This window comes from Dendrobates tinctorius, unplaced genomic scaffold (genome assembly GCF_039654945.1).
Source record: "Dendrobates tinctorius isolate UK_male_01 unplaced genomic scaffold, ASM3965494v1 ptg000033l, whole genome shotgun sequence".
NCBI lineage: Eukaryota > Metazoa > Chordata > Amphibia > Anura > Dendrobatidae > Dendrobates > Dendrobates tinctorius.
Window position 1 is genome coordinate 13,597,433 of NW_027361701.1, and position 27,278 is coordinate 13,624,710.

The 27,278-nt window shown below is 45.9% G+C and overlaps 1 protein-coding gene across 2 annotated transcripts in view; it reads right to left on the bottom strand.

Moving 5' to 3' along the window:
- RBX1 (ring-box 1) overlaps positions 1-27,278 on the bottom strand; it is a 118,450-nt gene that overhangs the window by 58,920 nt on the left and 32,252 nt on the right. For both annotated transcript variants that reach the window (XM_073572994.1, XM_073572995.1), the window contains exon 3: positions 25,781-25,851. In XM_073572994.1, coding sequence (XP_073429095.1) covers positions 25,781-25,851 — 71 coding nt within the window. The remainder of the gene's footprint in view (positions 1-25,780; positions 25,852-27,278) is intronic.

Below are 27,278 nucleotides of genomic sequence, written 5' to 3' on the forward strand. Positions count from 1 at the left end.
ACCCAACCAACCACCCATCACATTGTCCTAGCCGGGATCTCACCGAGGTCACAGCAGTTCAGCCCGGCCAGGAACGCAGCCTCAGTGACGTCACCACTAGTCACTGATGCTGCGCTGGCAACAGCTCATTCATCAGTGGTTCTCAGCCCAGATGGTTGAATCTTGGCACTGTCCAGGTTGAAAAGTTTTATCCCCCAGACATGGATTACAGCGTAGGACAGAACAATGAACAGGCATGGTATATATTTTTTTTATTACAGGAGATCGAGGGCTTCGGTGGAATTAGGAGAGGTTGTAAGTATGGTTTAATTGAGGTTACAGGAGTCTTGTCATTTTTTCAATTAAAGAACCTTATGTGTTTTTATACAAAGTGACTATGGGATTAGTAATGGGGGGGCGTCTTATTGACACCTCTATTGCTAACCTCAGGGCTTGAAGTCACCTAATACAAAAGGTGACATCAACCCCACAAATATGAACCTCACTTGCCACCACTACCTGGCAAGTGGCGAGAGTCGGGCAAAGCGGCAGAATTGGCGCATCTAATAAAGGTGCCTTTTCAGGGCAGCTGCAGGTTGCTATTTTTAGGCTGGGGGGGGGGGTGCAATATCCATGGCCCCTTACCAACCTGAGCATATCAGCCCCCAGCTGTGAGCTTTAGGAAGGCTGACTGTCAAAAATGGGAGGGACCCCATGCTTTTTTTTCTTTTTTTTTTTTTTTTTTTTTTTAATTATTTACTTAACCAACCTTGTTGAAGTGGACAGCCGAGGGTTGCAGCCCCCAGCTGTGAGTTTTGCCTGGCTGGTTATCAAATATACAAGGGAATCCACAATTTTTTTTTTCTTAACTTACAGTGCAGGAGTCGGCTAATGAATACTCCGTTCTGTCGCTACTGCTATCATTGTTGTTAGCGGCAGCAGGTGTCAGATGGGAGCTGCAGTCCCATCAGTTCAAACCAGTCACCAGAGGTAAACTTTATACCTCTGATCACAGCCGAGTGACTCGCTGTCTTTTGACAGTGTGGGAACCGTGGTTATCTGACCGGCGGGGGATGATTTCACCGCCAATCAGAAGCGGTGTTTGCCTGGCTGTCATGCACATTACAGCCCAGCAAACACTGGCTGTTCGGGCCCCCCGTTCAAGTGAATGTTTTATTTTTACCGTATGTGCATTCAAAGAGGGGTAGTCTTGTATGGCGAGTATATCCCAAACTCTTAACTGGAAAAGTTGGGGGTTGTCATATATGCCAGAAAATACGGTATTCTTACACTGCTGTCCATTTGTTCATTCTGCCTCCCGAAGTCAGACAAAGGCTCAGCTCACATTTACCCTGTGCTCTCAGCTGAAAATTTACGTCAGGGTTTACGTGCAAACTCCTCAAAACCGCGATTCAGACAAAACCCCCTACGAACCATTCACTTTAGGAGGCAGATGGAGTTACTTTGTACTGGTCTCTGTTCTGGTGGTGTACCATCATTTTAGGTGTCTTTAGCGCACAAGTATGGGCGACCACAGATCTGGGCATGCCTAAAAAAGATGGCTACCACTAGAGCAGATACCAAACCGAGAACAAAGTGTTTCCATCTGCCTCACGGTGGGTGGTTCTGTTAGGGGTTTCACCCGAATCACATTTTTTTTGTGAGATTTACAGGGAAACCGAGGTAAGTGCTCAGCAAAGAACACAAGAATGAGATCCCAGCCTTATACTGAAAGTTATCAAAAAATATAATGTAAAAAAAAAAAAAAAAAAAAAAAAAAAAAAAAGATTTTCCCCACACAAAGCCAGCCCCAACTCAGGTCTGCCACTTTATCACTAACTATAGGGTGGTTCCACGTTACTGGCAGAACAAAGACTCTGGAAAACATAGCTCTCGTCTCCTCAAATAAGATCCAGTGAATCCTACACTCCCAAATCCAAATGCCCCCCTCCTGCTAAACCCCACTGTGCCCAAATCTCAGTAAGCAGCCACATGTTCGGCATTATTGTAGTGGGGCGAGAGCACCGAACAGTTTATAGGTGCATATCGCCAGAAGCACAAGCTGGGTACAGTGTATGGGGGCGCTACACTATGGGGACACAATGTAGGGGTACTAGCGCAACTCTCCAGATTTAAAAAAAAAAAAAAAAAAAAAAAAGCAGCTTGGCCTTGGATGTTACAAACTAGTTCCCTGCTGTTCTGGCACTGTCTGGGCTCCTCAAATGTCACCTGCAAACTTTGAGCAATATCTGTGCTTCAAACGCCAGATAGCGCTTGTTCCTTTTCAGCTCTGATGTGCCGACTAAGGCCAGGGTCACACTTGCGAGTGTGATGCGAGTCTCGCATCAATACCTGGCACCGGAGTGTGCAGCTGAATGGCTTCCTATGCAGCCACACATGCTCTGTTCCCACGTGCTGGTAGCAATTTGTAACATATAGGGCAGCACCACGTTTGTGAGGAGTTGCACAATAAGTTTAGGGTTCTAGTTTCACCCATTAACCCTTGTGTACCTGACAAATTTCCTGGAAATAAGCCGGATTACTTACCAGTAATGCTCTTTTAATGAGTCCACGACAGCACCCACTTTGAGAGAGGGATCCGCCCATAGGAACAGGAAACCTACAGATATAAAAGAGGGCGGTCCACCCCTCCTCTTCCGTTAGATTTCAGAGTACCCAGAGGACCGCCAATTAGGCCATTTCAATATTTTAGTTTATCAATTTTATATCTAAGAAGGTGTATATACATTATGTTAACGTCTAGGGAGGGTAGTGAGCGGGTGCTGTCGTGGAATCATTAAGAGCATTACCGGTAAGTAATCCGGCTTTTTACCCTTCGCCACGACGGCACCCACTTGGAGAGACTTTTAGAGACATTCACCTGGGAGGGACCACCGTGCTGAGGACCGCTCTACCAAAGGTTAGGTCAGATGTGCATGATAAATCAAGCCTATAGTGGTTATAAAAAGGTAAAAGGTCGTTGACCAAGTTGCGGCCTTACATATAGACTCGATTGCGGCGACGTCTCCCCTCTCTGCCCACGAGGATGCCATAGCTCTGGCGGAATGTGCCCTGATCCCCCTCCGGAGGATCTTCATTTCTCGCGGAGTATGCTAGACAGATTGCGTCTCTGATCCACCGAGACAGGGTACCCCTTGTGACTTCATATCCCTTCTTTTGGCCCTGAAAGGAAACAGAGCCCTACTCTTCCTCAAGCTACTAGACCTCTCGATGTATTGTAATACTGCTCTTCTAACGTCTAGTGTATGGAATTTTTCTTCCTCTGGAGTAGAAGGGTTACTGAAAAATGAAGGGAGGTGGATCTCTTGCGACCTATGAAATTTCCCCGCTACTTTTGGCAGGTATGAGGGGTCTGGTTTTAATATCAGCTGATCCTGGAAAATTAAATGGGAACAGAGGTTCTATTGAAAGTGCCTAAATGTCGCTGACCCTTCTGGCTGAAATTAGTGCCACTAGCAGTACCGTCTTGAGAAAGGTGCTTAAGGGATATTGAGTCTAATGGTTCAAAGGGGGAGCGTGTTAGGGCATCTAGTACCAGATTCAAGTCCCAGGGGGGCACTCTGGGTATGTGTACTGGTTCGCTCCGCTCACAGGCAGAGATGAATCTAGCCATCTATTGCCTGCCACATTATTACTATAGAGGGCCCCTAGAGCAGACACTTGGACTTTTAGTGTGTTAACAGATAGTCCTAAATCTTTCCCTTTTTGTAGAAACTCTAGGATCGGTGTAAATCGGGATTTCTCTAGAGTCTGGAGCTGTGTGAAACTCTAGGAACTTCCTCCATACCCTGGTGTAATTCTTTGTAGTGGCCAATTTTCGACTCTGTAGGAGGGTAGTGACTAACCCCTCGGTGAACCCTCTTCCTTTCAAGTTCCAAGCCATCAAATGGAAATTGTCCACTTGAGGATGGAAGAATGGCCCCTGAGAGAGAAGCTTGGGGGTTGAGGGGAGCACCCAAGGATCTGTCACTGACATTGGTTTTCATGCCTGCAAACACTGCCTCCTGGGCCAAAATGGCACTATTAAGATTATCCGTGCCCTTTCTGCCCCAATCTTCCTGATGACCTGTGGCAGTAGTATGAATGGGCGAAATGCATATGCCAGCCTGAACTGCCACAAGGCTTGGAGGGCATCCAGAATTTCCGGACAGTCTGTCACGTTCAGGGAGGCGAACCTTCGCACCTGTCTGTTGGCGAAGAGATCTGAGGAAGACCCCGCAGTGACACGATGTGCTCGAATATCTGCCGGCTCAGGCACCATTCTCCTTGCCGTAGCATGTGGCGACTTACAAAGTCTGCTTCCGAATTGTCTCTTCCTCTTATGTGGAGAGCCGAGAGAGACAAAAATTGCTTTTCGGCTAAGGAGAAGATTTTTCTTGTGGAAGACAGGCTGTCTGAACGATTTCCGCCTTGCTTGTTCAGATATGCTACCACTGTGGTGTTGTCTCAGAGAATTCTCACATGTTCCCCTTGTAACTGTGGAAAGAAGTGATAAAATAATGCGGTCAGTCATGCGTTAAGTTTGAGGAATGTTGTCTCTCGCTTATATCACACTGGCCTTGGGAGAAGATCACTCCCATATGAGCCCCCCCCATCCTGTAGAGCTGGCATCAGTAGTAACTATACAGGAAGGTGTTATTTCCCATGGTACTCCTTCCGATAGATTATCTTCATCTAACCACCACGCTAGGGAAGTTAGGACTGTTTGGGATAAGGTGATTTTCTTTGCCAAAATTTCCTTTGACACCAGCCTCTTCTAGTAGAATTTGATGTTACAGTTCCCTGGTGTGGAACTGGGCCCACTGAACCGCTGGAGTGCAGGAAGTAAGGGACCCTAGGAGGGACATTGCTTACCTCAAGGACATACATGGTCTGTCCATTACGAATGTGATTTTTGTTTTGATCATTGCAATCTTTACCTGTGGTAGCAGACATTTTTGGTTTATGGCGTCTAATTGAAGACCCAGGAAGGACTGGATGGATTGTGGCTAGACTCTGGACTTCTCAAAGTTTATTATCCATCCTAGAGCCTGTAGGGATAAGATTGCATCAGGAACTCCTCTATTACATTGTCGAGTAGAGTTCCCCATTATTAAAAAGTCGTCCAGATAGGGCATTATCAAGGTGTCTTTTTGGCACAAGAAGGCCATTACTTCCAGCATCACCTTTGTAAAGACTCGTGGTGCGATGGAAAGGCCGTATGGCATGGCTGTGAACTGGAGATTATGTATGCTGCCAGCGAGGGAGACCGCCACTGAGGTATTTAAGATACCTGTAATGGATGGGAAGAGGATTATAAGCATCCTTTAGATCTAAGCCCGCCATCATACAATTGGGGAAGAGGAGCTTAATTGTAGATCTAATAGACTCCATCTTAAACCGATGGTTTTTGACAAATGTATTTAGCTTTTTCAGGTTGAGGATTGTCCTGAAAGAGCCATCTGGTTTAGGTACCAGAAGAAGGGAGTAAAATCCTCTCCCTTCCTGTCCTTTGGGCACATGGACTAATACTTTTTTGACCAATAAACTCAGAATCTCAACTTCCAGGGCCTGCTGTTGGATTGGTGAGTTGAGAGATGTTATGATAACCGAGTTATGGGGGACGTGATGGAACTCTATTTTTAGCCCATTTCTAACAATGTCCAGGACCAAAGAGCTGGCTGTGATTTTTTCCCATTCTCGGAGGAAAAATTTTAGTCTTCCTTCTACTGGAGGGACTGGCTCTTTAGTTCCTGTCTATGCGGAAGGAGGATCCCTTAAATATGACACCTTTGTTCTTGTCCTCCTTTGTGGCCCAACAATTTTGGTTTTCCGCTGGCCTTCCTCTGCCAAATGGTCGTCTCCTAAACGCCCTCCTATAGAATTGGAGAAGGGTTTGGGAAGCCCTTTTTCCCTTTCTTTTGCCTTGGTGAGGATCTCATCTAAGGTTTTCCCAAACAGAAACACCCTCACAAGGGATGGCACAGAGCTTTGCCTTGGTTTGGGTATCACCTCTCCAGCTTTTAAGCCACAGACTACGCCTGGCGTTAAGTAAGCCTGCTGTCCTGGCTGCCAAGCGTAACAAGTCAGCAGAAGCGTCCGCTATAAATGCAGCCACACATCAAGGGAATAGCGGCTCGCAATTTTTCTCTGGAGGTCTTTTGGTCTATTTGCTGGTCTAGTTGATCAATCCAGACCAGCAAAGAACGAGCCGTGCAAGTGCTGGCTATTGCCGGCTTAAACGTGCCGGTAGCTGTCTCCCATGCCCTTTTCAGTGAGGCATCAGCTTTACGGTCGAGTGGGTCTTTCAGTACGCCCGCTCCTCTACCGGTAAGGCTGATTGTTTTGAGGTAGAGGCGACCGCAGCATCCACTTTTGGGACTTTGGACCATGTAAATAATTCCTCATCACTGAAGAGGTACCTTCTTTTTGAGGCAGAGGGGAGATGACCTCTCTGGTCCTGCTTTTCCCACTCTTTCTTAACCAAGGCTTTTATGGCTGGTATAACAGGGAAGGCTCTCCTCTTCCTCTCCGTTAATCCTGCAAACAATTTGTGTAGTTTGCGGCTCCTTTGTCTCTGTGCACCCCATGGTGTTTCTAACAGACTTAACTAAATTGTCCATGTTCTCTAAGGGAAAACACGAACGCCCCCCATATCTGAGGATGACGACGATGTGGATGCGTTGGAGCTATCAGAGATCACGGCTTCGTCCTCATCAGTCTGAGCTGGCCACAGTCGATATCTTAATCAGTATGTTTGGGTGTATTACTAGACTGGGTTAGGGCCAGTAACTCTTCCCTTATTATGGCTCTTATGTCTGTGGCTGACACCGATGCCTGTTTTGCAGTCTCAATGCATTTTTTTTACATAGCCTTTTGGTGTAAGTGTCCAGCAGGAGGCGTCTGCAAAGGGCACATTATTTTTTGATTTATCTTTCTTAGCCGGATCGGGAGGCTGAGATGAGGGCTTGTTGGCGTGGCTTCTGTCCGAGGAACCTCTGGCAGAGTGGTCCTTGGACGCCGCCGTGTCACCTGGCGGGGGATGTGTGCTCTGTCCAGGGGAAGACGTGCTTGCACACTGCACCCCCTGCAGCAGGATCTTTTATATGCCCCACCATCTTGCCGGTACCTCCCCCTCCCGGGTGCGCCTCCTCGGGGTAGGCGCGGCTAATTTGCCCGTGCTCGGCCTGGTATACAGCCGCTGGGCCGTGCTCCTGAATATCGCCATTTTTCTTTTCTTTCTGCAACTTTGGCGGGGAGCGCTTTCGGCGCGGTCTAATGATACTCTCGGGACAGCGTGTGCACCCTGCCAATGGGTATCCTCCGGTGACCCGGAAGTTACCCCTTACCACTTCCGGTATCGGCGCTGCATGTGCATCCCCCTTCTGGGTGCTGAAGCCATAAGGAAAACGGAGGATGCGTCTGTTCCCTCCAGTCCTGTGCTCCCACACGGACCGGGATGGCCATCTCTAGACCCTGGTGGCGTGTAAATATGCAGGAGAACCCCGGGCGGCCTCACCTGGACCCGTTGTTTCTGCCAGCACTGCTGTGGCTGCTCAGTCGAGGAGGGAGCCGGATTACAGCACTCCCCCCGTCGCCGCTTCTGGACCGCAACCCCTGCCATTCCCACAGACTGCACAGGCATGTCTGTAGAAGAATCCTGCAGTTTCCCATAGGAACAGGAAACCAACTGAGGAGAGGTGCACCGCCCTCTTATCTCTGTAGGTTTCCTGTTCCTATGGGCGGATTCTTCTCTCCAAGTGGGTGATGTCATGGCAAAGGGTAAAACAAAAATTACACTAATCACTAAAGCTTCATTTCCACCTCTCTATGGGTTCAAAATCCTTACTACACCCCAAGATGAATACCTTGAAGGGTCTAGTTTCCAAAATCAGGTCACTTGTGGGGGGGGGGGGCAGCACGTGTCTCTGCTGTTTTCACATGTCAAGGGCTCTTCATATGCGACATGGCATTCATAATCTATCCCAGCACCTTTTTCTTTCCTAGCCCTGAAGAATGCACAAGCAGAATTTTTTTTGACCACATATGGAGTATAGTCACGTTTAGGACAAATTGAGCAACAAATTAAGAGATCAGTTTTCTCCCATTATCCATTGTGAAAAATTTACAAACTTGGAGCCAGAAAAAAAAAAAAAAAAAAAAAGAATTTTCAAATTGACGACCTAATGTTACCAATTTCTTTGTAGTACTGGTGGATTCAAAATGGTCACTATAACCATGGATAAAATCCTTAAGAGGTGGTCTCCAAAATTGGGTAATGTGCATTTGTGTATGGGGGTTGTCACTCTTTAGGCACTTCAGGGGCTCTCCAAATGCAACATGATGCCCGCAGACCATTCTAAAACATCACTCGTTCCTTTTCAAATCCTGCTGTGCACCCAAACAGTAGTTTTCCTCCACAAACAGGGTATCCGCATACTCAGGAGAAATTGCACAACAAGTTGTAGTGTCCATTTTCTCCTGTTATCCTTGTGAAAAGTAACAAGTTTGGTGCCAAAAGTAACCTTTTTGGAAAAAAGTTAAATATTCATATTTTCCTTCCACATTACTTTAAACTACATTCAAGAAATTAATTAGAAGCAGCAGAAGGATTAGAGTACTTTGAGGGCTGCAGTTGTTAGAATGGTGTTATTTAGGACCCCCAAAGTCACTTCAAATATGATGCGTTCTGTAAAAAAAAAAAAATAAAAAATTATATATATATACATACATATATACACACACACACACACACACACACACACGTAGAAATGTGGGAAATGTTATTTATTAACTATTTTGTGCAACATAACTATCCGCTTAAAGGGCATAAGAAATAAGTTGCAAAATTTGCCAGATTGTCGATATTTTTCAAAAACGAAAGCAAGTCATATCAAACAAATGTTACTAGAATAAGTCACAAGAAAACCTCAGAATTAGCGGGATTCGTTGAAGCGTTCCAGAATTACCGCATAAAGTGACACTGGTCAGATTTAAAAAAATGTTTGCCTGTCATTAAGTTCAAAATTGGCTCGATCACTAAGGGGTTAATCAGATTAAATAAGTTCCACACTTGGAGATGTTTGGGAAAAAAAAAAAAAAAAAAAAGTTACATAACATCCATATAGCATTATTAGCGTACGAGTTTTGAAATTACTGACACTGCAACAGCAAAGGTTTACTTCATTTCTTTATAAGTAATTGGAAAAAAGTGGGTTGATTCAAGAGAAGAGAGGGGCTTGCAAAAAGAGGGATTTTGGGTTCTTACTGTAAAATCTTTCTTGGAGCCTTAATTGGGGGACACAGATGACCATGGGTGTATGCTGCTGCTGCTAGGAGGCTGACACTATGCAAAACAAGAAACTTAGCTCCTCCGCGGCAGTATACACCCACAGACAGGCACCAAGCACCTCAGTTGGTGAAAAAAGCAGTAGGAGAAGCAACCAAAAACCATAAACATATGTACCAACTCAACAAGGGACTCTCGGACCCAACACGGTACTACTTAAACAGGGAGGGTGCTGTGTCCCCCAATGAAGGCTCCAAGAAAGATTTTACGGTAAGAACCCAAAATCCCTCTCTATCGCCTTATTGGGGGACACAGATGACCAAGGGACGTTCCAAAGCAGTCCCGAGGGTGGGAACAGCAATAAAGGAACAAAATAAGGAAGGGCTTAGGTCGGTCGATGCGCCACCGCCGCCTGCAGAACCTTCCTACCAAGAGCTGCATCAGAGGAGGCCTGGGTATGAACCCTGTAGAACCTCGCAAAGGTGTGCAAAGACGGTCGCAGCCCTGCAGAGTTGTAAGGCCGAAGCCTGGTGCCGCACAGCCCAAGAAGCCACTACAGCCCGGGCGGAGTGGGCTTTCACCCCCGGAGGGGGCAGTTTCTCCTGAAGACGGTAGGCTTCCAGGATCGTAGACCGAATCCAACGAGCAATTGTGGATTTGAAAGCCGGAAGACCTTTCCGGCGACCCTCAGAAATGACAAACAAGGAATCAGATTGCGAAAGGAAGCGGTCCTGGCAAGGTAAACACGCAAGGCTCTCACTACATCCAGGTTGTGGAGCGACTTTTCCAGAGGATGAGCAGGCGCAGGACAAAACGACGGAAGGACGATATCTTCGTTAATGTGAAAGGGGGATACCACTTTCGGAAGGAAAGGAGGAACTGGCCTGAGAACAACCTTATCTTGGTGGAGGATAAGGTAAGGAGAACGACAGGATAAGGCCGCCAACTCAAACTCTCCTGATGGATGTAATGGCGATTAGAAAAGCCACGTTCCATGAAAGAAAAAAAACAGAGGGATATCCTGAATCGGCTCGAACGGCGCCTTCTGGAGAGCGCCAAGAACAAGATTGAGATCCCATGGATCTATCGGAGAACGATGAGGAGGAGCCACATGGGTGACTCCTTGGAGAAAAGTCTTCACTTGCGCTAAGGAAGCTAGATCCGTCTGGAAAAGGATTGCTAGGGCAGATACCTGGCCTTTGAGAGTACTGAGGGATAGGCCCGCATCCAAGCCAGATTGGAGGAAACCAAGAATGGGAGGAATTGAGAATTATATAGTGGAAAAACAGTTTTCGTCACACCAAAGAAAAAAGGCCTTCCAGTACCTATGGTAAATGCGGGAGGAAGCCGGCTTCCGAGCCTTAATCAAGGTCTGAATGACCCGGTTGGAAAACCCCGATTCCTTCAGAATCGCGGCCTCAACGGCCATGCCGTTAAACTCAGACTCAGAACTCTGGTGGTAAAGGGGGCCTTGCGAGAGAAGATCTGGACGGTCTGGAAGCCTCCAGGGGACGTCCGTGAGCATGTTCACCAGCTCCGCGTACCAAGGGCGTCTCGGCCAGTCTGGAGCCACTAAGATGACCAGGATGCCCTCTGACTATCTTTTTGACCACTCTTGGGATCAGGGCAAGGGGAGGAAACAGGTAAGGTAGGTGGAACTGGGACCACGGAATTACTAGGGCGTCGTAACCGACGGCTAATGGATCCCTGGACCTGGCTACAAAGTGAGGAACCTTGTTGTTCATCCGAGAGGCCATGAGATCGACATCTGGGGTGCCCCAGCGCTGGCATATCTGACTGAAGACTGTGGGATGAAGGGACCATTCGCCTGTCGCTAGACCTTGGCGACTCAAGAAGTCGGCTGCCCAGTTTTCCACCCCTGGAATGTGAACAGCGGAAATTGCCGGCACATGACGCTCTGCCCAGCGAAGAATCCTTGCCACTTCTGACATCACCTGCCTGCTGCGAGTACCGCCCTGGTGGTTTATGTATGCCACGGCGTTGTCCGACTGAATGCGGACCGGTTTGCCTACGAGAAGATGCTGCCAACGAAGGAGAGCGAGGAAGACTGCCCTGATCTCCAGAAGGTTGATGGGCAGAAGAGTCTCCTGGGGGTTCCAACGCCCTTGGGCCGTTCTCTGATAGTAGACCGCCCCCCCATCCTAGGAGACTGGCATCGGTGGTGATTACCTGCCACCGAGGCTGGAGAAAGTTCTCCGCGGAGAACCGACGCCGACAACGTCCACCAAGTCAGCGATTGTTTGACTGAGCGGAAGAATGGGGCGATCCAGAGAAAACGAGGTCTTGTCCCAGACTGACAGGAGGAACAGTTGGAGAGGGCGAGAGTGGAATTGTGCAAATGGCACTGCTTCCATAGAGGCTATCATCTTCCCCAGGACTCTCATGCAGGACCGAAGGGACATGATCCTCGAGCGCCGAATGGACTGGATCCCCTTGCGAAGGGTTGAAAACTTGTCCCTCAGTAGGAACACTCGGGCTAGATTCGTATCGAACTCCATGCCCAAAAAGGTCAGACGCTGGGTAGGGCGCAGAGTGGACTTGTCCTTGTTGACTATCCATCCCAGGCGTCTGAGGGCATCCAAGGTTATGTGAAGACAGTCTTGGCGGGACGAGCCCTTGATCAGGAGATCGTCCAGGTAAGGGATGATAAGAATCCCTCTGGATCGAAGGATGGCCATGACTGTTGCCATCACCTTCGTGAAGACACGAGGGGCGGAGGCTAGGCCGAAGGGAAGGGCCACAAACTGATAATGATTGTTCTGAATCGCAAAGTGGAGGCATCTCTGATGCCGCCGAGAAATGGGGATGTGGAGGTAGGCATCCTGCATGTCCACCGAGCAGAGAAACTCTCCGGGCTCCATCGAGGCTATTAACGAACGCAGAGACTCCATCTTGAAGTGGCGGATCTTCACGTGGCGATTGAGCAGCTTGAGGTCCAACATTGGGCGAAGAGAGCCGTCCTTTTTCGGGACTACAAAGATTCGAGTAGAACCCTAAAAACCGCTCGATTGTAGGAACGGGAACGATGACCCCGGCGGAAAGGAGAGAGGAGACGGCCTGAAGGAACCCGAGATCGCCGTTTTGGGGTTCGAGACAGACAGACGACTGTTTGGGAGGGAAGAAAACTCGATTTTGTATCCGGATGTGATTATTTCCCTGACCCAAGCGTCGACAACGGATAGCCACGCGTCCTTGAAAAAGGAAAGTCTGCCTCCCACCCTGGAAAGCTTTCCAGGTGGGGGTGACCCGTCACTTAGATGAAAACCTTCCGGATCGAGAGCCTGAGGACCTGGAAGGCTGACCCCTGGATCTCCAGCGAGGGGCCGGCTTATACGATGGCTTTCTCCGGTCACTGGAAGCAGTGTTCCGGTCCTGCTGGGATGAACAGTCTGTGGGAGAGAAGGGGCGAAATGACCTAAAAGGCCGAGAAACCTTCTTGTTAAAGAACCTCTTAGGGCGGGACTGGGGAAGGGAAGTGCTCTTTCCACCAGTGGCATCCGAGATTATCTGATCCAGCTTGGCGCCAAAGAGCCTAGTGCAGTGAAATGCCAGGTTGGTGAGCGACTTCTTTGAGGCGGTATCCGCATTCCAAGACTTCAACCAAAGAATGCGGCGTACGGCCACAATGTTGCTGTTAGCTCTAGCTACGCACCCTGCCGCGTCCAAGGAGGCGGCCAGAAGGTACTTGACTGCGTGATTAATTTGGTCTGCTAAATCTGCCAGCTCGTCCTGAGGAGCTGCCGCTGAAATGCCCCTGCGCAGAATTTTCGCCCAAGCCGAAATGGCTTTCGCCACCCAAGCGCATGCGAAGATAGGGCAGAGGGATGCACCGGATGCCTCAAAGATAGACTTAGCCAACGACTATTTGCCTGTCTGATGGGTCCTGTTGTGAGTTCATTTTCCCCTCCGTCACTGAGGCCTGGTGAACTCCCTATTCTAGTGAAGGAAGGTAGTGAGCCTTATTATCAGACACCTGGGACTGATGAGGACGATTGGCCAAGTGGAGTCACTGACTGGATTTAAGGCAGCCTACGCCCTTTCTGCCCTGCGGGTGATTTCTCTGTGGACTCTTTGACACCAGTCTGATTCCTGCTCTCCTAAAGCTAAGTTTTCTGTTTTTGCCTTTTTGCATCTAAGATTTGTTTTTCTTGCTTTTTGGATTCTGCCACTCCCTGCTGGAGTGTGCAGTGTTCCGTGAGCTCTGTCTTCTGAAGGTACCAGAGTGCTGATTTCGTTTTTGAAGCTTAGTTGCTTCAGGGCCATTTTTATATCAGCTTGTTGGCTTTTGTCTCCGATAGGGTTTTGGCAGATTGCAGACAGCAGCCTTCCTATCCGTTCCTATCTAGGTAGTTTTGGGCCCCGTCTTTGCTCAGCCTGTCTTTCTGTCTGTGTAAGTGTTTTCATCTTGCTTCACCGTCATTATATGTGGGGGGCTGCCTATTGCTTTGGGGTCTGCTCTGGGGCAGTTAGATTTCCCCTTTCCTTCTTTAGGCCTATGTATCTCTCCGGCTGTGATCGAGGGGTCTAGGTCATCGTAGGAACCCCCCACGGCTACTGCTAGTTGTGTTGATAGGTTCAGTGGTCTGCAATCTGATAGTTGCCAACTTCTCTGGTTTTCAGGACTTAGCTAGCATTTCTGTTTTTGCCTCCTACGGTGACTCAATCATAACAGGGTCCTTAAGAGAAGCTCCGTCCGGAAGGGAAAGAACCGTCTTAGAGGAAATACGAGAAACTGGTGGATCTACCTCGGGAGCTTTGGTCCATTTCGTGACTAGATCCGCATCGAAGGGATAAAGTACATCTAAGTACTTGCAGCCTGAGAAACGTTTCTCAGGATGTTGCCAGTGATTGGCTAAGGAAGTGTCGAAATCCTTATTAGGAAAGGTTCGAGATGGAGGCCTCGCCTTCTTAAGGGAAACAGAGCATTCCTGAGGGGGGCCTTATCTTCCTTTATCTTGAGTGTTTGGTATATAGCCGATATGAGACTACCTACCATCTCCCGAGTTCTAGCTATGTCGTCCGCCTCCGAGTCTGATCCAGATTGTGAATCCTCGTCTGACCCAGGATAGTCTGCCGATGAGGGAGACGAGGAGCGTAGCCTGAGAGAAGCGGAGGGACCCTGCGAACCGGATGAAGAGCCAGACAGGACCCGCTTCCTAGAGCCCCTACCTGGTCTGTCCGTCTGAGGGCCACGGTCCGGTGCTGTCGACTCACTATGCGAGGCGGTCGGTGCACAGGTGACTGCAGATAACTGAGGTAACCGCTCTAAGACCTGGACCAGCGATTGAGACCCTTTTGTCAGCTCAGAAACTGACAGACATCGCCACAGCCCACTCAGGGGGTGGGGTGGTCTCCGTCCGGGGTTCGGAGTCCTCCTGAGGGGCAGACATGGTGGAAGGGCTGCAGGACGGGCAGAGGGGAGACGACTGACCCGAAGCCCACTTCTTTTTACAGCGCGCGCAGGCGTAGTGAGTAGCGGTGGGTCTGGAGCAGAAGGCCCTTGCAGGGTTGAGCATAAGTCTCAGTGGTAGAAAACACTACCTGAGGAAAAACTGCAGGGGTGAAGCTAAGTTAGGCGTCAGGGATAGTCAGCGTCTAGCCTACCGAGGTTCAGAAGAAACTAGCCATGTGTCCCCCAGGCAAGGTCCGGAGAGAAGGAGGAAGAAGCTCGGCAATTCAGGAAGAAACGCTGGCGGTGGGCGGAGCTAAGCCACCGCACGATTGGCTGAGACCCCAGTGGGGAGGGGTGCGGTTAAAGACACTGACAGGGCTGAAATGAAAGCAGCCCTGAGATAGGCTGTAGAAGCGCGCGAAGAAAGCGCGCGCAGGGAGAGGGAGGACCGCTTTTGAAAATGAAAGTGAAAGCGCTCCCTCAACTTTCACTAGCGACGGCGAGCCCGGGCTCCCTGCAGGCTGAATACTGAGGACCGGGAGCGCTGACAGAGGAAGCGCAGCCCCCCCCCCGTGACAGGAGGGACGCGCGCCTGTCAGGGCGCTGGGTCAAAAGAGCGGGGAATTCAAACAGGAGGAGCCCCAGCGCTGAGGTACTCTGCTGTACGTGATTGAATGTGGTCCTTGATTGGTCTGTGAGCGCAGGGATCATTCAGACAGGCTTACCTGATGTCCCTGAAGAGGCTGACCACAGGGGCCCACGATAGAGCGCAGGCCGCTGGGAGAGACGATCCTCAGTACCCGCACCAGCCGTATGGTGCAGAAGACGGCTCCAATCCCCGTGTCAGTGGAAACGTCACCGCTGGCGACCGCCGTCTTCCTCTCAGCCCTGTCCTGGGAGAGCGATGAGGGGAATCGGCAAAGACCGGACACCTATCCATGGACCCTAGCACCCGAAGGTGATAGGCCCGCAGGCAGGACCTTTCCCTGAGAGTTGCGATGTGGGCAATACCACATTGCTCACTCAGCCACATTAATAGGAAAAGCAGGATGAACTCACATCCCGTTTCCTGATGCTGTATCTGGAAAAGAAAGGGGAAATCATTAAAATACACAACTAAAACCTGAAAAGAAAAAGGATTAAATGCGGATCTGGGGAGATCCCGGTCCGCCTCCTACAGACACTAAGCACAAACTGAGGTGCTTGGTGCCTGTCGGTGGGTGTATACTGCCGGGGAGGAGCCAAGTTTCTTGTTTTGCATAGTGTCAGCCTCCTAGCAGCAGCAGCATACACCCATGGTCATCTGTGTCCCCCAATAAGGCGATAAAGAAATATATATTTTGCTAGATATGAACCTGCGGCCATCTGTTTACTTGAATTATACGCAGGAATACAACAATTGTGAGATTCCTGGGTCGTCTTGAATGCACTGCTATTTTGAGGTCTAGCCAGAGATTTTCAGAGCAGGGGACTGAGGACCTCTCCTGGGTTACTGGGTTTTTTGGTCCATGCAGTTAGCCATCGTAGGGTGTTACCTCCTCCTTTCTGGCTCTGCACCCCACCATAAGCCCAAGGGTGTTTATAATCAACTCTGGTTCTTACCAAAAATCCACAGAGGAGGTGACCCAATTACACAAGGCACTTCCAAAATACCATTATACCTATAAAGCAGTGGTTCCCAAACTCCTGTCCTCGGACCCCAACTGGTCATGTTTTCAGGATTTCCATGGTGTTACACATCGAGAATTACTGATTCCTTGATACTTCCATCACCTGTGAAATACTAAGGAAATCCTGAAAACATGACCTGTTGGGGTCCGCGAGGATTGGAGTTTGGGAACCAGTGCTATAAAGCAATAGAAGTATATGCCAAGTAAATAAAATAAAGTATCAATCTTTATTAACACAGTTTAAAAATTTCAGTCTCTCAAAAATCGACCTAAAACACAGGGATGAATTATACCCAAGTAATGAGCTAATAGTCAAATTTCATAGAAACGATGTAATCAGAGCATAAAAATGAAAAATGTCAAAAGGGGGAAAAAAAAAAAAAGTTAAAGTGCTGTATAGTACAATTAGTGCTTATATGGTTCAATGTACATACAAAAATAATTTTTTCAGTGTACTGATTACTCATACTTTTACAATAGCATTATAACTGTGCAAATAAAGAGGGCACTAAAGTACATTCATAGAATAGTGGGTATACATGACCTGGTCAGCAGGAAGGCGCCTCAACGTGCATTTCATGTTAGCTTCTTCTTATAGGGGTTCGTTAAGAAGAAGCTAATGCGAGAAACGCGACAGGGCACCTACCTGATGACCAGGTCATGTATACCCATTATACTCTGAATGCACTTTAGTGCCCTCTTTATTTGCCCAATTATAATGCTATTACATAATTATAGTCTCACTGAGTAGCATACGTGCACCTTTACCAATATATAACATTGTTATTATTGCATTTGTCTTAGTGTGTTTCTTGGCTGCCCCCGACACACTGCGATCAAACACGATCGCAGTGTACCGGGGGTTTAGGAAAGCATTGGCAAGGAGGGGGCTCCCTCCATTCTTCCGAGACCCCCATAGCAGCGCAATGTGCAGGGCTGCCGTGGAGGTCTCCTTCCCTGCAGGTCCCCGGATCCAAAATGGCAGCGGGGACCTTTGGGGGCCTGCAGGGAGCCAGCTTCCTCACTGCCTGCAAAGCGCCGGCATGAGGAAGCCTCCAGCACTGCCTGTGACAGATCGCTGATCTGTCACAGCGATCTGTGATGTGACAGATCAGCGATCTGTCACATGACAGTTATGTCCCCCGGGACATTATAAAGTTTTAAAAAAAAAAAAAAATTTATATATATTTTCCCTAAAAAAAAAATTCATTTTTTCGAAATAAAGAATAAAATAAATGTACACATTTAATATCGCCGCGTCCGTAACAACCCGTCCTATAACACTGTCCCACTAGTTAAGCCCTTTATTGAACCCCTTAAAAAATAAAAACAAACAACGAAGCATAAAATAAAGCTTTATCATCATACCGCCGAACAAAAAGTGCAATAACGCGCAATCAAAAAGACGGATATAAATAACCATGGTACCGCTGAAAACGTCATCTTGTCCCGCAAAAAATAAGACCTCACATGACTCAGTGGGTCAAAATACAGAAAAATCATAGCTCTCAAAGTGTGGTGATGCAAAAACTATTTTTACAATAAAAAGCGTCTTTTAGCGTGTGACTGCTGCCAAACATAAAAACCCGCCATATACTGTATAGTAAAGCAAACCCCTCTATCACTCCCTTAGTTAGGGAAAAAATAAAATTAAAATTTATTTCCATTTTCCCCATTAGGGTTAGGGGTGTGTTGGGGTTAGAGTTGGAGTTAGAATTGGGGGTGTTTCCACTGTTTAGGCACATCAGGTGCTCTCCAAACGCAACATGGCGTCTGATCTCAATTCCAGCCAATTCTGAGTTGAAAAAGTCAAATGCTGCTCCATCCCTTCCAAGCTCTGCCATGCGCCCAAACAGTGTTTTACCCCCACATATGGGGTATCAGCCTACTCAGGATAAATTGCAAAACAACTTTTGGGGTCCAGTTTCTCCTGTTACCCTTAGGAAAATAAAAAAAAATTGGGAGCAAAAATCATTTTTGTGGAAACAAAAATATGATTTTTTATTTTCACACCCAGGCGTTATAAACTTCTGTGAAGCACTGGGGGGTTCAAAGTGCTCACGACACATCTAGATAAGTTCCTTAGGGGGTCTAGTTTCCAAAATGGTGTCACTGTTTAGTTACATCAGGGGCTCTCCAAATGTGACATGGCGTCCGATCTTAATTCCAGCCAATTTTGCATTGAAAAGGTCAAACGGCGCTCCTTCCTTTCTGAGCTCTGCCATGCGCCGAAACAGTGGTCCCCCCCCACATATCAGGTATCAGCGTACTCAGAACAAATTGCACAATGACTTTTGCAGTCCATTTTCTACTCTTACCCTTGGCAAAAGAAAAATTGGACCTGAAGTAATTTGTGATTTTTTATTATTTTTTTTTTTTTTAAACATTCAAAAAATTCCTGTAAAGCACCTGAAGGGTTAATAAACTTCTTGAATATGGTTTTGAGCACCATGAGGGGTGCAGTTCTTAGAATGGTGTCACTTGGGTATTTTCTATCATATAGACTCCTCAAAGTGACTTCAAGTGTGATGTGGTCCGTAAAAATAAAATGGTGTTGCCAAAATGAGAAATCGCTGGTCAACTTTTAACCCTTATAACTTCCTAACAAAAAAAAAAAAAAAAATATTTTGGTTCCAAATTGTGCTGATGTAAAGTAAACATATGTGAAATGTTATTTAAGTTTTTTGTGTGCCATATCTGTGATTTAACCCCTTCATGACCCAGCCTATTTTGACCATAATGACCTGGCCATTTTTTGCAATTCTGACCAGTGTCCCTTTATGAGGTAATAACTAGGGAACACTTCAACGGATCCTAGCGATTCTGAGATTGTTTTTTCGTTACATATTGGGCTTCATGTTACTGGTAAATTTAGGTCGATAATTTTTGAGTTTGTGAAAAAAAAAAAAACAAAAAACAAAAAAAAAACAGAAATTTGGTGAAAATTTTGCAATTTTCACATTTTGAATTTTTTATTCTGTTAAATCAGAGAGTTATGTGACACAAAGTGGTAACTAAATAACATATCCCACATGTCTACTTTACATCAGCATAATTTTGGAAACAAATTTTTTTTTTGTTAGGAAGTTAAGGGTTAAAAAGTTGACCAGCGATTTCTCATTTTTACAACAAAATTTACAAAACCCATTTTTTTTTTGGGACCACATCACATCTGAAGTGACTTTGAGGGGTCTATATGGCAGACTATACCCAAAAGTGGCACCATTCTAAAAACTGCACCCCTCAAGCTACTCAAAACTACATTCTAGAAGATTATTAACCCCTCAGGTGTTTTGGAGGAACTAAAGCAACATGGAAACAAAAAATGGACGTTTTAATTTTTACAACAAAAATTCTTTTAGCATCAATTTTTTCATTTTCACATGGGCAACAGGTAGTGTTGAGCATTCCGATACTTGCTGTATCGGAATTCCGATACCGACTTCCGATATTTTTTCAATATCGGGCATCGGAATCGGAAGTTGAAAGTTAATTGACAGCTGAAATGACGTCATCATGATGCGCGGTGTGTGCGCATCATGATGCGCCGTCATTTCGGGCCTTCCGGGGGTCTCTGCCGGCCTGCCGGTGGGCTGTGTGGACTGCCCGGGGTCTGTACCGCCCTGCCGGGGGGCTGTGCCGGCCTGCCGGTGGTCTACAAGTCCCATCTGGCGATGCCTGCTACCATGACAGTGATTGACACATTAGCCAATGATGGGACAGTAGTAGTCCCATCATCCGGCTAATGTGTTAAATGTTTAAAAAAAAATATATATATATACACACACACACACACACACACACACACACACACACACTACATACATACTACATGCATGCTACATACATACCACATATATACTACATGCTACATACATACCACATGCTACATACATACCACAAATATACTACATACATACTACATGCATGCTACATACATACCACATGCTACATACATACCACATATATACTACATGCATGCTACATACTACATGCGACATACATACTACATACATACTACATGCAATACATTCATACAAATACAGTACATATAACAGAGTAACATACTTACCAATACTTGTCACATTGTTCCCCGAAGCCATTGCCTTTTACGGAATAGATATTAACATAAACCACAAAAATACTCACCCATGATCCGAAGCAGTCCACGAGTGTGTCCCACGACGATCTTGGGTAGAGAACTGCAGCATCAGCTGATGCTGCCGCTCTCTACGGGCTGCAGGAAGCCAATGACGGAAGGTAGGTATCCTTCCGCACTGTATTCCTCCGCCACTTAAAAAATAAAAAAAAAAGTCCCTAGTCTCACTTTAAGTGGCGGAGGAATACAGTGCGGAAGGATACCTACCTTCCGTCATTGGCTTCCTGCAGCCCGTAGAGAGCGGCAGCATCAGCTGATGCTGCAGTTCTCTACCCAAGATCGTCGTGGGACACACTCGTGGACTGCTTCGGATCATGGGTGAGTATTTTTGTGGTTTGTTATGTTAATATTTATTCCGTAAAAGACAATGGCTTCGGGGAACAATGTGCCAAGTATTGGTAAGTATGTTACTCTATGTTATATGTACTGTATGTCTATGTATGTATTGTATGTAGCATGCATGTAGCATGCATGTAGTATATATGTTGCATGCATGTAGTATATGTAGTATGAATGTTGCATGCATGTAGTATATATGTAGTATGAATGTAGCATGTATGTAGTATGTAGCATGTTGCATGTAGTATATATGTAGTATATATGTAGTATGCAATTTTTTTTTTTTTTTTTTTTTTACATTCAACACATTAGCCGGATGATGGGACTACTACTGTCCCATCATTGGCTAATGTGTCAATCACTGTCATGGTAGCAGGCATCACCCGATGGGACTTGTAGTCCCATCGGACGATGCCTGCACAGACCCCCGAAGCCTGCACAGCCCACCGGCAGGCCGGCACAGCCCCCCGGCAGGCCGGCACAGCCCCCCGGCACAGACCACCGGCAGGCCGTCACAGCCCCCCGGCAGGCCGTCACAGACCACCGGAGCCTGCACAGACCCCCTGGCAGGCCGGCGCAGCCCCCCCGAAAGGCCCGTACAGACCCCAGAGAGGCTGTACAAGGCAAAAATAGGGTTTTTCTTATTCCGATACCGGAAGTCCCATAGACTTGAATGGGACTTCCGGTATCGGAATCGGCGATACCGATACTTTTTTTTTTTTTTTTTTTTTTTTAAGATCGGCCGATCCATTCCGATCCGATACTTTGAAGTATCGGACGGTATCGCTCAACTCTAGCAACAGGATAAAATGGATCCTAAAATTTGTTGGGCAATTTCTCCTGAATACATCGATACCTCATATGTCGTCATAAACCACTGTTTGGGCGCACGACAGGGTCCGTAAGTGAAGGAGCGCCATTTGACTTTTTGAATGGAAAATTAGCTCCAATCGTTATCAGACACCATGTCGCGTTTGGAGAGCCCCTGTGTGCCTAAACAGTGAAAACCCACAAGTGACCCCATTTTGGAAGCTAGACCCCTTATGGATCTTACCTAGATGTGTAGTGAGCACTTTGAACCTCCAGGTGCTTCACAGAAGTTTATAACGCAGAGCAGTGAAGATAAAAAATCATTTTTTTCCCCTCAAAAATGATTTTTTAGCACGCTCTTTTTTTATTTTCGCAAGGGTAAGAGGAGAAATTGGACCACAAAAGTTGTTGTGCAATGTGTTCTGAGTACACCGATACCCCATATGGGGGGGGACCACTGTTTGGGGCACGGCATGGCTCAGAAGGGAAGGAGCGCCATTTGACTTTTTGAAATTAAAAATTACCTCTAATCGTTAGCAGACACCATGTCGTGTTTGGAGAGCCCCTGTGTGCCTAAACATTGGAACTCCCCCACAAATAACCCCATTTTGGAAACTAGACCCCCTAAGGAACTTTTCTAGATGCATAGTAAGCACTTTGAACCCCCAAGTGCTTCACAAAAGTTTGTAACGCAGTGCCGTGAAAATTAAAAATATTTTTTTTAACAAAAATTTTTTAGTTCACAATTTTTTATTTTCACAAGGGTACCAGGAGACACTAGACCACAAAAGTTGTTGTCCAGTTTGTCCTGAGTACGCTTGTATCCCATATGTGGGTGGGGACCACTGTTTGGGCACACGTCGTGGCTCGGAAGGGAAGTAGTGGCATTATGAAATGCTGACTTTGATGGAATGGTCTGCGGGCGTCATGTTACATTTGCAGAGCCCCTGGTGTGCCAAAACTGTGGAACGCCCCCACAAGTGACCCCCCAAGGAACTTATCTAGATGTGTGGTGAGCACTTTGAACCCCCAAGTGCTTCACAGACATTTATAACAGACGCGAAAATAAAAATCATCTTTTCCAAAAAAAATTATTTTTTAGCCCCGAATTTTTCATTTTCCCAAGGGTAACAGGAGAAATTAGACCACCAAAGTTGTTGTGCAATTTTTCCTGAGTACGCTGATACCCCATATGTTGGGGTAAGCCACTCTTTGGGCACACGTCGGGGCTTGGAAAGGAGGGAGCACCGTTTGACTTTTTGAACGCAAAATTGGCTGGTATCAATGGTTGCAACATGTCGCGTTTAGAGACCCCCTGATGTGCCTAAACAGTGGAAACCCCACAATTCTAACTCCAACCCCAACACACCCCTAACCCTATCCGTAACCCTAATTCCAACCCTAACCCTAGTTCATTGATGAATTACTATCGCTCTGATTGATTGGCTGTTTCACTTTTAACAGCCAATCAGAGCGATCGTAGCCACGTGGGGGCGAAGAACAAAGCCCCCTGTATCTGCGGGTCGGGTGACCTTTCAGTGACCTAGGTCACCCAACCCGCAGGGGGGCTTTAAAGTCATGACGCTACATAGGCGTCATGGGTCATTCTGGCACGACTTTTCATGACGCCTACGTGGCATCAAAGGTCGTTAAGGGGTTAAGGGCATAAAAATTCAAAGTTGGAGAATTGCGAAATTTCAAAATTTACCAGATTTCCTTTTTTTCACAAATAAACAAGTTATTTTAATGAAATTTGACCACTAACATGAAGTTCAATATGGCATGAGACAATGTCAGAATCACCGGGATCCACGGAAGTGTTTGAGTTAATACCTCAAAAGGGACAGTGGTCAGAATTGTAAAAATTGGTCGGTCGTGAACGTGCAAACCACCCTTGGGGGTTAAGGGGTTAATACCTGCACTGAATGTGTGGAAAGTTTTCATAAATTTGTACTCAGATTATTCTCTCTTTGAGACTTGAAGTTAATACAAGTAATTTAATGTCCATCATGCTATGACCATGGATACAAAAATGTTTTGCCACAGGTAGATCCATTCTTTTCTCTTATTGTATGGCGATGAGAATTCATCCTTGTTCTCGAGTTTTTTCCCGGTCTCCCCCACATACAGACCCCCAGTTGGACATTTAGTACACCACATTAGATGTGATGCAGCTGAACGTACCTGGGATCTTGTAGTCGTGAGTTGGAGATCTTTATCTTGTCCATGGTCATTATAAATGGACAGGTTTTACATTTTTTCTGCTTGCAAGGAAAGGTTCCTGCAGCTGTTGGGAGAGGACAGGGAGCTTCTGACAATTATGCTTCTTTGATTTGGGGGCTGCCTAAAACACAGCAGTGTGGGGGGGGGGGGTCTGGAAATATGCATTGCAATCGGGCATCTTTTTGCAGTAAAGGTTGTAATTTCCGTGCAGCTCCCCTTAGCACCTCCAGATTTGGATTGTAGGTGACCACTAGAGATGACATGAGGACAAAAAGTCGCTTTCAAGCTTTAGTAGGCCAGAGGCCTCATGTCCCATCAGGCCTCTAGCCTACTACCGCTTCATTGATGATATTTTAATCTGGACGGAGTCTGAGCAACAGCTAAAGACGTTCCACGAACAGTTTAATCAATTTCATTCCACCATCAACTTAACACTCAACTATTCCAGCACTGAAATTAACTTTTTAGACACCATCATTAAGCTAAACAATGAAATAGAAACATCCCTGTATCAGAAGCCAATCAACCGTCCAACATACCTTAAATGGGACAGTTTCCATCCAAAAAAAATAAAGAACTCTATCTACAGCCAAGCCATCAGAAACATTCGTATATGTTCCAACCCCATGGATAGAGATGAACACCTTGGTCGCCTCAGAAAAACCTTTTTGAAATCTGGGCTACCATCTAAGAACAATTGAAAACCAAATTACAAGGGTTACCAGAATATCAAGGAATCACCTGCTACATTACAAAGCTAAAGTGAATAACCGGGTGCCTCTAGTGGTCACCTACAATCCAAATCTGGAGGTGCCAAGGAGAGCTGCAAGGAAATTACAACTTTTACTGCAAAAAATTGCCCGATTTCCAGACCCCCCCCCCCCCCCCCCCAACTGCTGTTTTAGGCAGCCCCCCAATTTAAGAAGCATAATTTTCAGAAGCTCCCTGTCCTCTCCAACAGCTGCAGGAACCTTACCATGCAAAAAAAAAAAAAAAAAAAGGAAAAACCTGTCCATTTATAATGACCACGGACAAGATAAAGATCCCCAACTCACATCAGGACTACAAGATCCTAGGTACGTTCAGCTGCATTACATCTAATGTGGTGTACTTAATAATTTGCACTAAATGTCCAACTGGGGGTCTGTATGTGGGGGAGACCGGGCAAAAGCTTAGTACAAGGATGAATGCTCATCGCCATACAATGAGAAAAAAAAGAATGGATCTACCAGTGGCAAAACATTTTTGTATCCCTGGTCATAGTATGATGGACATTACTTGTATTAAAGGTAACTTCAAGTCTCAGTGAGAAGAATCTGAATACAAATTTCTGAAAACTTTCTACACATTCAGTGGAGGTATTAATGTGTCACATGGATTTATGTCTTTTTACATCAATTAAGGAATTTGCTCCTCAGACCTTCTGGGGTCATCACAACACAGAACCAGACTGGCAATCAGAGGGCAATAAAACCTTCACACTGCTTATCTATGAACTGCTCCAATATTTATGCTCATCTCTCCCACAATGACTATTCCGCTTCACATCTTTTGTCTTATCTATTGAGTTATTTATGTGCTGTCTTATGTATAAATATGTTATTCTTCAGATTTTCTATTAGTCTAGCCTGATGAAGAGACCTGCGTAGTCTCGAAAGCTTGCAATTTGTTACCATCTCTTCAGCTTACGGCTATCCTAGTAACTGATGATCTGCAGTAATGTTGCTGTGAGCCAATGGGAGCCAGTGTGCGCACACACCAGCAACTGCTGTGTTCAAGTGTAGCTGTCGGATTGTTAACCATTTAAAAAGACCACTTTAGTAATAAAAGTAAACTATAGTTTTGAAATGTATATTGGCAAATCAAGTTAAAGTGACAGGGACCATTTAAACACTTACATTGCACACGCCCCATGCCACAGTGCATTCCTCTGAAGTGGCTGAGGCTTGGTTAGCTTGACATTCTATACCTAGAAGAGATATTACAAGATTTACTTAGATTTTTTTTAGTTTAAAAACCACCACTTTAAATAAAACATGCTAAATCTTTCCCTTTATGGATTTTACAAGGATTATTTCCCCTAAATATACAAGATACATGTGACGGCGAGGCTGCACACACCACAAGTGTTTACATAAGTTGCTAACAATAATTTAACATGGCACCGATTATACACGTGACATTCTGCCCAGCAAACAGATGTACTACACATGTCTTGAACATTTTTTAGTACACAGTTGAAAGTTTTGCCACCCTTGAAATTTTTCCAGAAAATTATGTCAATTACACCTTTTTCTTTTTGTGTATTGGAACACAGAAAAGGTAAGTTTGACATCACTTCCCACAAAACCCCCAAAATGGCCAGGACAAAAATTGTTGGCACCCATAAGTTAATACTTGGCTACACACCCTTTGGAATAACTAGCTACAATCAATGGCTTCCTTTAACCAGGCTCCGACTCCTTCATAAATGGCCAATTCATAACAAATTTACTGTTGTAAAATATTAAACATCGTGCTTATTCAGTTTCTCACCATCATATAAGTAATCAGACCACTTAGAGCAAAAACTACATTTATTAGAATACAATTAGAATATAGCAAATAACTTTTATAAACTTTTCTAAACTAAGTAAATATGCAATAAACACTTTTATGCAGTTAATAAGAAATCTATAAATTTGTCCTCAGAAAAAGTATTGCCTCTGTCAGATCCTCCTTCATGGATGCCCTCAAATCTGATCTAATTATTTTGAGAGCAGAGAACAACCTCTCTACACTAACTTGTGTTGGTGGCAAAGCAGTAACCACTCGGGCAACATCTCTGACAATGTCAGGATACAGAGGAATCGCTTGTTGCACTGTTATTTTTGATGAACGGTCAAATTTCTCAATTTCTTTTAGTGCACATGAAAAATTCTGCTGAAATGTACTGGCTGTGTTCCTTAATGGGGATGACTCTTCTTCTATGCGGGAACGCTTTGCACGGTCCTTGTGATCCAAATATTTTTCGAAATTAAATTCTTCATCAGTTGATGATGAGGGCGAAGATGTGGCAGGACGACCAAATTCTTCTTGTTCCTCCTGACTGTTCTGCAACCCTTTCATCCGTACTGCTATTTCAAACACAGCTTCTTTTCCTTTACTTAGCTGTTGATCATCTAGAAGAATCCGATGCATTGGGTCTACATAAACAGCTGCCAAAAGAATGTTATTTTGTAATAGTAGCTCCTCTCTCCGTTTCATTGATGTAGCAATGCCACTTGCAATTAACCCTCCTCTTTCGGACAGGCGAAACATCAGGTTCTTCCACTCCTTTAAGAAAATACCTGGAGTTAAGTCCTCTGCTTGTAATTTTTTAGTCACTGTAAATGGGTGCTCTAGCAATTTTTTCCA